The 15,958-nt window shown below is 47.4% G+C and overlaps 1 protein-coding gene across 4 annotated transcripts in view; it reads right to left on the bottom strand.

The window, feature by feature from the left end:
- NLK (nemo like kinase) overlaps positions 1–15,776 on the bottom strand; it is a 37,508-nt gene extending 21,732 nt beyond the window's left edge. Inside the window, exons 1-3 of one of the 4 annotated variants that reach the window (XM_066563585.1) lie at positions 15,406–15,480; positions 14,572–15,026; positions 14,003–14,438 (exon numbers count right to left, since the gene is read on the bottom strand). In XM_066563585.1, coding sequence (XP_066419682.1) covers positions 14,003–14,427 — 425 coding nt within the window. In that variant the 5' untranslated portion in view covers positions 14,428–14,438; positions 14,572–15,026; positions 15,406–15,480. Of the gene's footprint in view, positions 1–14,002; positions 15,041–15,405; positions 15,481–15,721 lie in introns of those variants that run through there. The other 3 variants (XM_066563583.1, XM_066563581.1, XM_066563584.1) reach the window with 3 other exon arrangements.
- Positions 15,777–15,958: the final 182 nt, after the last annotated feature.

The raw sequence follows: 15,958 nt of genomic DNA, 5'->3' as shown, positions 1-15,958 counted from the left end.
GCACTTCAAGGAAACCTGTAAGTTATTCCAAATAGTGAAGTCTTTCTAACACATATCCTCAGGAGCTGGTCTTTTAAGTGGTATGGGATCTGCTCAGGGAAAGAACTGGCTGAATGCAAGCTAACAGATTTCATGTAGAACTTTCATATGAGCCTGAAGAAAACATCCAGATTTCATTTCCACTTACAGGTATTTTAGGGGAAAGGGTTAAGCGACTTCAAAGATGTGCTTCACTCCCTCCTGCTAAATGCAGACCTCTCCAGAGCTCCTTTTCCAGCCATCCATGTCCAAAAAAAGCCTTTTAACGTTGGTTCTAATCACACCCTCCAGCATGTGTGCCATTATCACTTATTCTTTACAAATCAGAGCTAAAAGCAAAACTGATTACTGCAAGAAATCTGTCTCCTTGAACAAAAAGTGATTCAGAGTATCTTACTTAAAAGAAAGGAGTGAAAATTAAAGGGATACTGTTATGGCTAACATCTTTAAAAATGTTTAATTTGTCTTCCTTCATGGAAGCTTAAAATTGAAACTGCTTTCCAAATCAAATTTATTTTCCCACTTATACAAAACTTTTTGAGTCTGCTTCAGACCTTTTAATTCACTTCTCAACTGCCTATATGAACCACAGCTACAATAAATTATTACACTACACATGACATTTATTCGGATAATGTTTAATTTCTTTTTTAATTTTTTTTTTCAGCCAGTGGCATAGCTCTGGATGTGATGTTCACAGATAAATAACACGCCCAATAAACACATAGAGCTCCATGTATTTTTACTGTTCTTTCTTCTTTATTTTTAAAGCTTTTACCACTATAACATGCACATTCCTGCCCCAATTCACTGACCTCTATTCCCATTCCCACCAGCCAACCAAGAAAAGCCCAGATGAGAAACCTTCCTCTCCACGTCCAACAAGGCTGCAGGCCTTGGCACAGTTCCTGGAGTATTCCTGCACCTCCAGAGCAAAGTAGGTTAATAAGGTCTCTGGTCATATCCTCGCTTCCTGCAATAACCACCCAGCAGCTCTCCCCTGCACCTCTCCCCGGGCCAGGACAGAACAAACCACAGGAAATGGCGCCCGAGCTCCTTTGTGCACAGCAATCCCTGTGAAGCAGCTCAGCACCTCATCCCCATCAGTACCTCAACACTTCCTCTTCCAGGGGAAACCTGTCCTGTTCCAGCCAGTCCATTTTTCACCACAATCATGTTTCCTCACATAGGAGAAAACCAGAAGAGGATTCAAACCAAAGTGTACAACAAATATTTGAAACTCAGTACTTCAAAGTAATTACACTGCAGTGTTCCCTGCTTCCACCAGGGAGATATTTGTACCTGTTGGTTAAGGATTTAGCCTCAGGACTTTGATGTATTTATATATAAATACACAAATAAGTAGGTATATATGTATGAGGCTGAGGGTACCTTTTAATTTTATGAATTACTGCTATTTATATTAATGTCCCCAAATTCTGTAGTGATTATAAATACATGAACATTCATCAAGATTTTTAGCTGGAAGAGCCAAATCTTATCTACTGACCTTTCAAGTTTCAACTTACTCCGCCCATTCCTTATTCAAAGGAATTCTGTATTCTACAGTAGTACAGAACACAGAATTGAAACTCAGAACGCTTCGTAGCTGACACTTTCTCTTCCATTCTCTTTACCAGAAATTATTTCAGATAACAGTGTTTTGTCTTGCATAGGCATGGATGTTAGAATCACCAAACTTTAAAATATTACTTTAAATACACACCAAGCCTATAAGATGCTGTAATTCCCAAGCCCAACACTTCACAACAGCCAAAGCAAACACTGAGCAGAGACATCTCAATTGCTCTGCTGCTGAACAAACCAAAGAGCTGGGAGCCAAAGGAGCAGCACATCTGACATGAGCTGTGCAGCTTTTCCCATTGTGGCAGCTCAGGATCCCCCTTTAGGCTGTGTGACAATGGTGGCAAAGGCCCAGCCACATTACAAGCTGTGTCCTTGTAGCTGTGCACAAGGCATTTCACATCAGCTTCTCTAAGGCTTCCTCTGCACGTTTTACTCACGTAAATTATTGCAAACTGCTGCCATTTTTTTCTATGTAAAGATTTCTATGTGCTCAACCCTGCCCAGTCATTCCTTCTCTGAATTACTGTAGGAACAGAAGGGACATGTCAAAACACAAGTGTGAAATAAATAAAGTCATAACCTCTAGCATCCAAAAGTCTATAACATGTCTCAGATGGGGTATTTTTGGAACATGAAAGAAGTGCTTTATATTTTATTACATGTTAATGAAGATTTAAGAAAGACCCATAGCCTTGCAAAAAAGAAGGAAAAAAAAGGTAAAAATCAGTCTTCTATTTATTGCCAGGGCATTTAAAGATACATCAGTCTCCCATTACCATGGGCCAGTGAAGTGAATGATCCTCTGTCACATACCATCAAGTCTCACGGTGCTGTAAAAATTCCACCTATTTCCTTGACAGTCTCAATTACACTGGAGCCATAACCACTCCTTTTCAATAGATTCAAAAGGCAATTTCAGAAATCCAGAGACATTGGAGTGACACACTGAAGTGGAGAGGTGAACAGCACCTTTGAGTGAACAGCCTGCTGAGAGTGGGACGAGACTGCTCAAAATTCTTCCCTGTCTGCAACAGCAGAACATGTAGCTGATGAATTTCTGTGAGAGGTCGTTTGGCGACTGTTCAAATGTCTGAAATACTGTAAAATTGGCAAAATCTAAATTTTCAGGTAAGCCAGCCAACCCTCTTCATGGTGGTCTTGGTGCCAGGGCCAGGTGACCTGTACCAGGTGCTGGAGGCAGCACAGCTCCAGTGATCCTCAGCCTTTTCCCCCTCCTAAAACTCACCCACAAAATGTCATCTTACAGAACTGTTTAAAATATTACAAGATCTTCAAGGAAAGTGTGTCTCTCCCTCTTCCCACTAGAAGAAAACCAGCCTGAATTGTTATAAACCAAATTAACTGACATGCTACAATGCAGTTGGTTTGGTCTCACATCTCCATCCACAGAAACACCAAGGTCTGACCCGCAGGACTCCCTTTTGACCTCCTCCTTTCACAGCTGTATTTAGCTTCCAGATCTCCATGAACTGACAGGAAAATGCTAATATATGTTTCTCTATTCTGAGTCTGTCAAAAACCTTGTGATAACAGATGGAATCACTACCATGGGTGCAATTCCAGGGGAATGAAATTAATGACTCTAAAATACTTCAAACTCAAAATTTAAACAATAGTTCAGGATGAAATAAAATTATTACAGACAAATTCCCTTTACTGGGTCATTTGGTAAGTGACAAAATCTCCTTGGGAACAACTGTGGGAGTGATGATATATACATTTAATATTCAAATTACCAAACACCTGTCAGTTCTCAATGTTTCAGATGAGGTTTCACATGAGTAAACAGTAGCTTAAAAATGATAAGGTGACATGCCCAAGACAGAGATCAGAAAAAAAGCCACAAGTAGGTCAAAGCTGGTCCTGATTCTGTCAACATTCACCTACTTTTCCTCAACTGCTTCAGAAAACAATAAGCAATCCAAACCAAAGGAACATACGTGCTTTGTTTCTTCAGCAGGGGCAGAAGGGAAGCTCAGCTCAGCTTACAGGCTTGGGTGAGGATGTGAATGCCCTGCTGGTAAAAGCACGGTGCAAGTCCTTGATCCTGACTTTTCAAGTGCAATCAATGAGCAAATATGCTCAGAAAAGCACTCTGATACCTTGAGGTATCTACAATAATTGAAAAACCAAATCAAATGTACTTTCGACTTCATAATTAAAATCTGCTTTTAGTTAAGCTCTTAGGTAGAACTCTTACTGTCTTCAATTAAATCAAGTGATCCATGGTAAAACAGATTTTCTAAAATACATTTTTGCCTCTCAGAGTGGCTGTAGGACATTCTCTTTTAGAACAGTGGTGCACAAAGACTGGCAGAGTGCAGGATCTGGGCTGGTCTCTAGTCACTGACACAGAAGGATTCCCCAGCCCACACAGACACTCCCCTCTCCACACAGTCCGGATCTACAAGGAGAAGATAAAATTCTTTCTCTGCCAAATCATAAATGGCAATTTTCAATGGCTTTTAAACTTAAACATAGCAGGTCTTAATGTCACATCCTTTTGTTGCAGCTCATCATGTGAATATTCACTGGTGAAGCAGCACTGGACAGAGCACTAATGGTGCAGGCCACTGTCCCTTTAAATTAACTGCAATTAATACGTGGGAGCGTCTGCCCCCAACAATTTGAATTTAGACATAAGAATAAAGTAGATGCTAATCATTACTCACTGCCATTTCACTTTAAAACTGGGTATTATTTTTATACTAGCCTTGGTTGGTTCTGTGTTTGGTAGTTGGTTTTTTCTTTCATTTCCATATGCTGAACTACAGGAAAACAAAAAGCACTAAACCCCACTGGTCTTTACCTGTACATCTTGTTAACAACAGCGACTCTGAGAACAATGACTTAGAAGACACATGCCCTTGACAAAACTATTGGCAGATCTCCATTTCTGGGTCCATTCCTACCTGTCCTTGCAATTGAGATTCGAGCTGTGATTTGAAAAATACGAATTGATCAGGAAACTCCCCATTTCTGCTCAAAACCAGAAACAGTATCTCAATTCCCCTAGCGTTGTTTTGACTGCCTTTATTCTGTTTTTCCAAAGAGCTGAGAGCAGGCCTGAGCTGCCCCCCTGGTGCTGGGCACCCCTGCACACAGCCCACGTGTGACCTTGGGCAGAGCTGCTCTGTGCAGGCTCACGTGAGGAGCACACGGCTCCCTGTGTGACCCACAGCCCTTCCTCCGGCCACAACAACGACAAAAACAGTCCTTCTGCTCCAGCATCACACCCACCAGCTACAAATCAGCAGCAAGGAGGCCTGGTCTCCACTTCAAACACAACACGGACAACACGGGCGAGCCAGAGAGCACTGAGAGGCTCAGGAAATTCTTTTCTTCATTTTACCAAAACCCTAGCCTAGGAATTGATAAAATTAAGAAAGATGGATGGCAAGCAGCCCAGAAATAATAATGCCTTCTCTTCCTTGTCCTGAAAAGAAATCCTCCTTCCAAAGACTGCTCTGAGCGAGCCAAGCAGAACTTACAGAAACATCCAAAGAGAAGTTATACTGCAAGATGAGAAGAGCCTTTAAACAATGCTTTTGTGCTGTCACTATGCAATCTCTGAGGGGAAAAAGCTCTAATTGAGGCTTTCAAATAGTCTCACATGGGCTGCCAAGGGCCTTTAAAAACGCCGGCAGGAGGAAGCCAAGCAGGTCCCAGTTAAAAGGCAGAGACACACTTGTGCTCAGAAGCCAGTGACCTGCAGCTCTACTCCAGACAGGAGTGCCCTACATCAATCAAGGGCTTCAGAATGGGCTGGGAGAGAACTTTTTCTGTACTTCCTGTAGTATACCTTAACCCATTAGGAACCAAAAGCGCAAAGGCTGAATAGAATGGCTCTGAGAGAAAGCCAGAGCACGTGGCAGGCCCCCCTCCCTCACCCAGTGCCAGCACACACTTCAGCAGCGGTGCACAGGAGGAACGCTGCTCCTTGCTGAAACCTGCTACTGCCCCCATGGAGCAAGTTTTGCTATTCACAGACGAATACTCTTCCATAGTTACATGAATTTATATCAAACAATAAAGTGCATTACCTGCAATAGCCAACTCCACACACCAGCCAAGGAGAAGGCAGAGTCAGTCACTCTTCAGAAAAAGCATAATAAACTATCTCAAACCCTGAGTAAGTACTTGGCCACCAGCTCAACACCATCCCCAGCTTCACTGGTCCCATTGAGCAAAGGCTCTACCCTGACACCACAAAACTCAGCAAACCCTAAGAGCACCTCCTGGTGGTACCCGGAAAATGGAGACAAACTGCAATGAACCAGGAGCAGCTTGGGGATCAGCACCATCCAAAACGACACGGAAACTGAAACACCACCTCCTCTGGTGAGCAATTCCGGGGTTTTTTGCAACTATTAAAATGTGTTTTCATGTAACAGAGAAGGGAGGAAAGAAAATCCTCCTCTGAAGTCCAAGGATTACAGTTCCCAGTATATTTCACTTTTCCACAAAATTTCCTGTAAGAGTTTTTGAACAGAAGGCTCTGAAAAACCATTTTTTTTCTAATCCCACATAAGTACCATCATATTATGTTCTAAGAAAATTTAAAGAAATAAGAGAATATGTATTTTACACAATGATTCTGCTATAACCATTCTGATGTTATATCCAACAGCATTAAGAGCATAAAAATTCCACTCACACACAAATGCTTCCAAGCCTTTATAGAAAAACATCACATCAGGAAATTAAAGAATGATACTACCAGGACACACTGATTCTGCCACAGCCCTCAAGATTAAAGCTCAAATTCTTACTAAGCACTTTTAAAGACTGTACATGGCCATGTTCCAGAGCTGTAGCCATGGAAGTTGTTTCATATCAAGGCTGGTGTGAGTCTGCCTTCATTTATCCGTCACGATTGCATAAGAAAAGATGATGCAGCTTTAAATACTGAAATGAAGTCCAGATTATTCTGGTAGGTTAGGTGTATTGTTCTGGTGCATTCTGAGCAGCATTTTGGTACCTGGCTGTCCTCCCCTGCAGCTTTCTGCCCTCCTGTCCCCTCTCAGGGCTGTCCCCACACCAGCCTGACCAGCACCACGTGCACTCACTTCACACACCTGAGTTCACCTGAACACGACTGGCATTTTTCCACAATTACTGAAACCCCCCCAGGCAATTTGTAGCAAAACCAGGGAACTGTGAACCCAGAAAACTGAGCTGACAGTTTCGTTGATCGAGGCTCTCAGCAGACTTACCATACAAAACTGAGCCTTACAAGCATCAGCACCTCAGTGATTTCAAGGCATTTGTGACCATGGGCAAGTTGGGGATTTCCCCAAATGAGACTCAGTTCTGTGATCCACATGCTGGAATCACAAGTGTTCACCCAGGTGGCACCCACAGGCTGCAGCCCATCCATGTGCCCACAGGACACCCTAAGGAAGGCCACGTGTTCTATAGAGGAGATGACTTTGCTCTTTTCCAGGTTCCTCCTGCAGTGCACTATGGATGGAGCTCCAGTGATTTCCACAGGGAAATGTTATTTATTTTCTACTATTTACTCCTCATCTCCAAACACCACTGTTTTCATTTAAGCATGCTGCTGGTAAGCTGCACTTCATACCAAGTACCACAGACAACGGCAGAAAATGAGAAAAATTGGCAGAAGTGATGAAAAAGTCAGAAAAGACAGTGGGGGAAATAAAAATTAAATAAAATATATGACCTATGTTTTAAAACAAAGTACTGCTACAACAACATTTGTTTTTATAACCCCTCTTAGACAGGTGATGGCTATGGTTTGTACCACCTGTAGCTACCACCCATTCAGTGCCCATCCCATCCACTTTTTCCCTGTTATTATGAACAAATATTATCATCAATAAACAAAGCACTGATCCCAGAAGTCTCTATCCTTTTCACACATGTTTGTACTGCCTGCCATCTGCCACTTTGATTTAAGCATCTCCCACCTTACTCAGGGGTCTACTTTTACAAAACAGGTGCAGTAGTTACTCTGACTACCAATAAACCAAAACTTACAGCATCTACTGCGAGGTTTTCTAGCACTTAAAACTCTTTGTGGATTTTAACACACCTTTTAAAAAACATCACCAATTATATTAATGAACACAAATTCCATTTAAGCAAACTCGACACACCTTTGAGCCAGCTTTTCTCACAAGAACAGCTGCACATTATCCACTCCAGACCAGGAGGCAGAACTTTCCAGAGGATTAAAGATACATGAGACCCAGATACAACCATTACAAGTCATCAAAAAACACTTCAAACATATCCCCAAGGCTTCCTCCACTTCACCTGCCCAAAGCTGTTCTTCCTATGCCATTGTTCCCTGAGAAATGAAGCAGCCCAGACACACCCAGCAGCCTCTCCCCAGACCCTTTCATGGCCTTTATCTCCTGCTCTGGGGGATCCCACACTTTGGGTTGCACCCTCACACCTTCACCCCCCAAAACACCAACAGCTCCGTCTGGGATTAGGGAATTCAACAACTTAAATATCCTGTTAAAAAGAGATGAAAGAGTCGGGGGGAGAGAGAAAAGAACATCTGAAATATGTCTTCTGGAAAATCAATATTAGACTGCAGATCCAGTCACAAGCTGTAACATTTGCAGAATTCAGAGGAAGAAAGAAAAAACACTGAATGCTACCAGGATCTAACTGGATTATCAGCATCCAGTCCTGTGTGGATACAAACAACATCAAGGTCTGCAGGTGCTGCAAAGCAACTTGCATTTCAAGTGACCTCTGAAACGCTGACCTTGGCATAATTTACAGTGAACTAATTTATCCCAAATGGTCCTTGCCCAACTTTGAGAAAAAAAAAATGTTATTCACATTCCTTCTTTCTTGCATCATGTTACAAGACAATAATGAACAACTCGTATATTACTTGGATAGAATTTCACCTAATCCCAACGTCTAATTTGAACACAAGGAGTTATATCCATTTCATTTAATTCACTCCATTTGGGAAGCAGTCATTTAAATGTTAACAGAATTTTTCTTCTCAGGAAATCTGAAAAAAGCCCCAAATACTCAAACACATAAACTTTGCAAAATTTCCCATACAGAAAAACCTGGATATGGTCATTGTTCTACTACATTTCTTCACAAATAAGGTCAGAATCCAATTCAGATAAAGCAATCCTATAAAAAAATTACTGACATAGGGATCTAAGATCATCACCTGCAGCTCCTTCCATTGTGATGGTGAATGTGAAACCCCATCCCCACTCTACTCCGTGCCCACTGCCAGTGCTGCCTCCTTTGCCTTAGGCATCCTCCTGGTTCCCTCCAATAACGGGATAAAAATGACTCTGCCTCCTTCTTATGAAATCAGTGTCTATCTGCATCAGACAACAGCAGAACTCACTGAAGTAGAACACAAAGAGTGGGAAACTCGTGGTCCAAGCCTGGCCCCTCAGAGCTGGGGGAAGGCTTGGGGAGACAAACCCCCCAGTGCCATCAGCCCTTCTGTGCCGCTGCTCTGTGCCCTGGACATGGGGCTGGAGCTCCCCAGTGCCATCAGCCCTTCTGTGCCCCTGCTCTGTGCCCTGGGCATGGGGCTGGAGACAAACCCCCCAGTGCCATCAGCCCTTCTGTGCCCCTGCTCTGTGCCCTGGTGCCATGGGGCTGGAGACAAATCCCCCAGTGCCATCAGCCCTTCTGTGCCCCTGCTCTGTGCCCTGGGCATGGGGCTGGAGACAAACCCCCCAGTGCCATCAGCCCTTCTGTGCCCCTGCTCTGTGCCCTGGGCATGGGGCTGGAGACAAACCCCTCAGTGTCATCAGCCCTTCTGTGCCCCTGCTCTGTGCCCTGGTGCCATGGGGCTGGAGACAAACCCCTCAGTGTCATCAGCCCTTCTGTGCCCCTGCTCTGTGCCCTGGTGCCATGGGGCTGGAGCTCCCCAGTGCCATCAGCCCTTCTGTGCCCCTGCTCTGTGCCCTGGGCATGGGGCTGGAGCTCCCCTGGGCCCCAGGGACTGAGCCACTCGCACACCCAGCCCTCTCCTGTGGGGTGGGTGAGCAGCAGAACAGCACCAGCGCTGCTCAGCAGTAACAAAACAGTCACTTCAGACTAACACAAAATGTCACATTACACAGGTCAAAGCTAACCACTGTCCACCTGTTCATTAGCAGAGAATACTTCCTGATGGTCAAGTACTGTCTTCTGGCAGGTGAGGTTTGAGGGACTGGAAAAAGATTATACAGACAGCTTCAACTTCAGAAAAAACCTCTCCCACCAAAAGTCCTATTGAATTCATAAAAGAAATGTCTATAGTTCAGCTTTTGCTAAACTTTTCTCACTTTCCAGCCTAGGCATCATTAATAGTATTAACTATGCCAAACATCATTGTGGTTTTCAGCACTATCAGAGAGCAGAAGGGGAACTTCTCCTGCCACTTCTCTGAACCCATAACACCTTCTTTTCCTTAATATACATTCTGGCAATTTTGTCCCAGACACATTATCCCCACTGCATCCTTGCTCAGCAGGACACGTTCCTTTAAAGGAGAGGGAGATTATCAGTTTATCCTGGGAACGTCTTTCCTGCTGCTGTGCTTAGTATCAGTGCTGGGATAAAACCCTCTTAAAATAGTTCCAGGGTCCAGCCAACAATCCATTGTATGCAATATTCTTTTGGGTTTTATGGAGCAATGACTTTGGCATTTTCAGGCCTTTGCAGGCCAGCAATGAACAGTAGATTAAGGCTAAATTATTTCTGCCCTTAGAGTTATGACAGCCTGAACATGATGTCCTGTCTCAACCCCAACAGCCAAACTGTTTAGAACACTGTACTGTCATGTGACCTCCTGAAAAAAAAGGATTAGAAGCAAGTACTTTAACCCCCACACACAATTTCAAATGGGGTAAATCGGGAATTTAAAAAATATTAATTCAAATACTTTCTTCTATTGTCACTTGTAACAGCTTTCCCACTGAGATGCATTTTAACATGGATTTGACATTATTAAGAGAGATTGCTTGGTTCCACAGTTTTTGATGAACGACAATAACTTTTCTAAATTAAGAGACACAAGGAGGACAAGCAGAATTCCCCCACACCTTACATTCCTGTCCCACTGGAGTAGATATATCCCAGCCAACAGGACATTTCCACATTTCAGCAGCAGTGTAACCACCATGAACCAGCAGCAAGAGCTGTCGTTCCCTATCTCCCTCCTGCAGCTGCAGAGCCTCTTCACCAGCTCAGGAACCCTGCATGGAAACAGCACCAGCACCTCTTGCAGAGGGACTGAGGCTTCACCCCTCATTGCAAACCTACCAGCCTTGGCAGGTTCAATCGATACATTTTTTTTAATTATCATTATTATTATTTTTTTAGGAATCCCACCAGATGGCAGCAGCATGTCTCCCCAGCAAAACTGGGAGCACTTCTCCAAAGGACAGCTCCTCATTCTTGGAACAGACACAAGACTTCCCAAACTCAGCCCTACTCAGTCTGAACCACCGGACACAGACAGAGCTTGTCGCTGACATTAAAATCTGGATTTTTTCAGCACTTTAGGAACATGAGAGCAGGGAACACTCCAAGAGCAAATCACTCTGCTTTTGGCAAATGAGGAACATGACTGGGTTTGCAGCAATTCACCAAACCAGAGCGTGGGGAAACAAACCTGCGGGACCTGGGGAAAGTCCCTGCACACCTGCCCCTGCTCAGCAACACCCTCCCAGTCGCAGGGCAGCAGGCAGAGCAGCTGCTGTGCCAGGACAGCTGATTTCCACAGCAGAGGTGCCCAGCTGAGCGAGGACACGGCCTGTGGGCACAGACCCCAGCAGCAGCAGCACCCGCCCGCAGGGGTTAATAACCAAAGTGCTGAAGCACCAGGCTTTGGCTCTTCACGAGTGAAAAACTCCAGCAGCACATCAGCCACCCCGAAACATCATCGAGCAGCAGACAAATGAACTAATGACAAATGCTAATTCAACTGCCAAGAGAAAATCTCTCTCGGTGAGGTAACGGGAAGTGCAACGCCACGCGCTGATCGCTCGTCTGATGCACTGAACTGAGCTCAGGTCAGCTGTGCCTCCCCAACAAAGCAGTGACACACCAGAGCACAAGATGAAAGACTTCTGCAAATGCCCCAACTGTCTATGAAATAACATCCACTTCCCTCAGAAGCACGGATAAAAACTTTTCAGTTACCTATTAGCAGAAATAATGCTCAGACAAGGTACTGAGAAACAACAAATCCTCCTTCCAAAGTCGCTCAGGCTTTGTGAACCCCATGTCACGCCTGAACCCAAGTGCACATCGCTCATGTCCAAGTCACCTCAAACTATAAATACTCAAGTCAGTGTTTACTTTATCTCACATAGCTAAAATTCAATTACATGGGCATTCTGCCACATTTTGAATGAAACTAAAATTCAGTTTAATTACTGCTTACAGACTCCTAAATTGAGCCTGCACTCACCAGCAGAAGTTAACGTGAAATGCCAAAAGCTAAGCAGTGACCACTGAATTCAAACACACGTGAGCAAAGAGGAACTCACTCCCACCAATGACATCCTGAGCCAGTGCAGCCGGAGGGATCCCAGCTCCCAGCTTCTGCTTTTAGCTGACACCCTCCCCCTTTGTTGTTTTCTCTTTCCCAAGCTGTTGTAAGCTCCAAGCAGAGCTGTAGTTGCAGCTCTGCAGGCACAGTCCCTCAGGGGCAGTCCTGCGGGCGGCCGCAGGTGCGCAGCCCAGGGCTCAGGATGGGCAGATGCTTTTGGCACTGCCTTTCCTACCTGATGTCAGTCAGACCCTTCCCTCTACTCCTCCTTTCTCCCCCCAGCACCCTTAATGATATTATATTTAAATATGCAAGCGTGACCTTTCATTCTACTGAATACTGTGGAAGCAGATCTCTCTCTGCACCTTGTTTTTTGGTGAACAGAACTGGGAAAATAAAGACCTGGAAAATGCAGAGGCAAACAAAACACCAGTAAAAAGGGCTGATCTTACATAACGACATGAATTTAAGCAAAGACCTTAACAAATTAAGTTATAAAACTCCATACTTTTAAAAAATATACAAACTGATGGAAATACCTTCAGATAATTTTTTAAGCAGATTCCTTGTCAGTTTTCATTCTTTTACACCCACTTTTTTAATGCTGTACCACAGCCAGAGCACGGCAGTGCTGACTGCACAACAGCTCCCCTCCGACAGGGAGAACTCGGCGTTTAAATTAACTCCCCAGCTCTGAGGGAAGGCACACGAGAGCAACCACAGCACTGACCTGCACCTCGCTCCTGCAGCTCCCTCGGCCTCCTCAGAAAGCACCATTTGCTACCAGCGCTGGGCTGGTGACGCGTGGCCACCCTGAAGGGCCGGGCTGCAGGCAGAAGGGGTTTTGCTCTCCTGAGGCCTGCCCTGCTGAGCCCTCTGCCTCTGCCTGGCACACACCGTGACCCGGCCACTCCTCCCACTGAAGCTGCAGCTCGGCCACTGCCTAAAGCAAAACTCCTGGGGCACCCCAGAGGCTGGGCTGGGAACGCTGCAGAGGGCTGGGACACCACACACAGCTGCAAACTTTGCATTCATGCTGCAGGAAGTGCACTGCAACACGCCTGCTCTCCAAACAACCCCCTGCCAGCCTTCATGCTTCCCAGCACAGCTCCGAATAGGGCACGCTGACAAACATTTATATACAAATATTATATATATATATATATATACACTGCTGCCAGCTTTGTGTCAGCGCTCCTGAAGGGCACTAATTACATACATGGCTCTAAGGTAGTCACAAAATACATTAGGAGAGATTCCACTCTGCTGACAGACTCCTCTGAAACGCGGCTGGGGGATAAAAGGGCCGGAGGCAGAGCTACAGTGAGGCAGGAAATCCCATTTCCATTTTTGAGAGGGGAGCAAAGTTCAGCTGCGCTGTTTTAGGTAGCACACAGCACTACCGCAGGTCAAACCGCCGTGAGACAAAGATCTTGACAGGTGACTGCACAAGGAAGACATTTTCATACGCTTTTCATTTCTGACTCTTAAGCCAGGTCAAAATGAATATTCTAATGCTCATTTGTTAACCTGAAATTTTAGGAAGCACGGCTTAGCTGCACGGATGCACGCTCTAATTAAAGGTAAAGAAAGGGCATAAACAAGCTGTATTGTCTCAGAAGAGAACGGCAGGGTGGGCTGTTAGTCAGAGGTGGCTCCTCACCACCGGGAACCTCGTTCTGCCAACGCAAACAAGCGAAGCAACTTTCTAAGAACGCAGAAGAACCAGCAAAAAAGCTCTTAGTAAGCAGCTCTCTTGTATTCTGATTCAAATGACAAAAACAAGGATGAGTTATGACCAGGTAAAGAATGACAAGGAGGTATCGGTTCACTTTTGTCTCTACTCACCAGACAACACCAAAGGCTCCGTATCCGATGGGTCTGTCCGGCTCAATGTCCAGTTGCTGCTGTGGATGTTGTGAGTGCTGATGATGGTGCGCTTTGACTGCAGCAGCTGCTGCAGCCTGTACCTGAGCTGGGGCTGCTGCAGCCGGTCCGGGGGCCTGGCCCGGGGCCGGGGATGGGAAGTACGGCTGCTGCTGCCCTGGGTTCAACATCGCGGCGGCGGCGGCCGCGGCTGCGGCGGCCGCAGCGGCCGAGGAGGCATGCTGCTGCACGGGGTGCACCGCGGCCGCCGAGCCGGCGTGCAGGTGGTGCTGAGCATGGTGGTGGTGATGGAGGTGAGGAGGAGGGAGGTGAGGAAGGTGGTGGTGATGGTGGTGGTGGTGACCTGCTGCTGCCGCAGACGTACCGCCATTGTAAGCCGCCATCATTTTTGCGTTGGCTGTTGTGCCACAAAGAGACATTCAAAAAAATGCCCTTTGATTGGATAACAACTGGGTCAAGCTGTCATTTGGCCATAAAAATTAAATCTGCTACACTTTAAAAGAAGTTGGGTTTCATCATACACGGCCCACCTTTAAAAACATGGAGCTCCACTGGCCTTATCTCCTCGCGAAGCCAAACAACTCGGGGAGTCTCTTCATGTGTGCGGGCGCCAACCCCTTCCCCAGCATCCAGCCGGGCTTGGCTACTCCAACTCCATCCTTGGGCAGCTGGGGTGGGGCCGGGGTGGGTTTTTTCCTTCACTTTTGGTAATTTTTGTTGTTTTTCTTGTTATAAAAATTAAACACCGTGATCAATCCCCCTTCCCTCCGGAGGGAGGGCTCGGAGCCTCTGCCCTGAACACCCCGCGAGGGCTGGCCAGCCTAGCCCTGCCATTCCCACACCCTCTCCATGTGTCCCCCGAACCTCCCTGAGCCCGGGCACCTCCTACATCGCTCCCTCCTTCCAGACACCTGCTCCCTCCTTCCAGGCACCTGCTCCCTCACAGCAGCAACAACTCGGGAGTTTGCAACTTTTCCTTGAAGGCCTGAAACACACACAAGGACCCAGAGAAAGTGAAGGGGGGGGCGCAAGGCGAGGAGAAGGGGGCGAGGGGGCTAAAAGAAGATCAAAACAGAAAGAGGAAGGGAAGGGCCGGGGCAGGACAGGGATCGCGGGGGGGGGCGAAGGAGGGGGAAAAGTGGCGAATGAATGACGGGGCGGCGCGGGGCCGGGGAGGGGGCGCGGGGCAGGACGCAGCGGCCCCTGACAGCGCGACCCGCGGCGGGGCGGGGCCGGCCGGGCCGGGGGGGTCGGGCCGGGGGTGGAGGGCAGGGGGCCCGCGCTGCGGGCGGCGGGAGGGTCTGGGGGCGGCCCCGGGTCCCCGCCCCGCCCGGCCCCGGCCCCGGCCCCGGCCCCGCTCTCACCTGGTCCCGCCGCCCCGCGCCGCGCCGCGGGCACGCGCTTCCCCCCCCCCTGCGGGGCGCGCGCCCGACGCCGCCCGCAGCCAATCGCGCCCGGCCCGCTGGGCTGCGCGAGAGCCGCCCCCGACCAATCACCGCGCGGCGCCCGGCGCGCCCCGCCCACCGCGCGCGGCCGTGCAGAGTCCCCCCCACGGCGCGGCCCCGCCCCCGTGACCCCGCCGGCCAATCACCGCGCGCCGCCGCGCCCGGAGCCGCCGAGACCCCGCGAGATTCCCTCACCTCACACAACCCTCACCCCGGGCGGCCCCGCCTCCCTCACCTTCCTGCCACTCACAGCGGGCCGCCGGCCAATGGACTCTGCTCCTGAGCCAAGTCCCGCCCCCGGGACCCGCTTTTCGCCCAATCGCAGCCGCCCATCCAATCCAATTAGCCAATGAAGAGAAACGAAAGCCCGAAAAGAGGTTACTGGGCCAATGGCACTGGGAGGCGGGCGGCGGCGTGACCGACGGCTTTCCTCACCAGTGGTCGGAGCCGGCGGGCGGTGAAGGAGCCGCCG

The sequence above is a fragment of the Molothrus aeneus genome, chromosome 20 (assembly GCF_037042795.1).
Source record: "Molothrus aeneus isolate 106 chromosome 20, BPBGC_Maene_1.0, whole genome shotgun sequence".
Taxonomy (NCBI): Eukaryota; Metazoa; Chordata; class Aves; order Passeriformes; family Icteridae; genus Molothrus; species Molothrus aeneus.
Note: the sequence above shows the minus strand (reverse complement) of the source record. Positions and strands in the feature narration are given on the sequence as shown.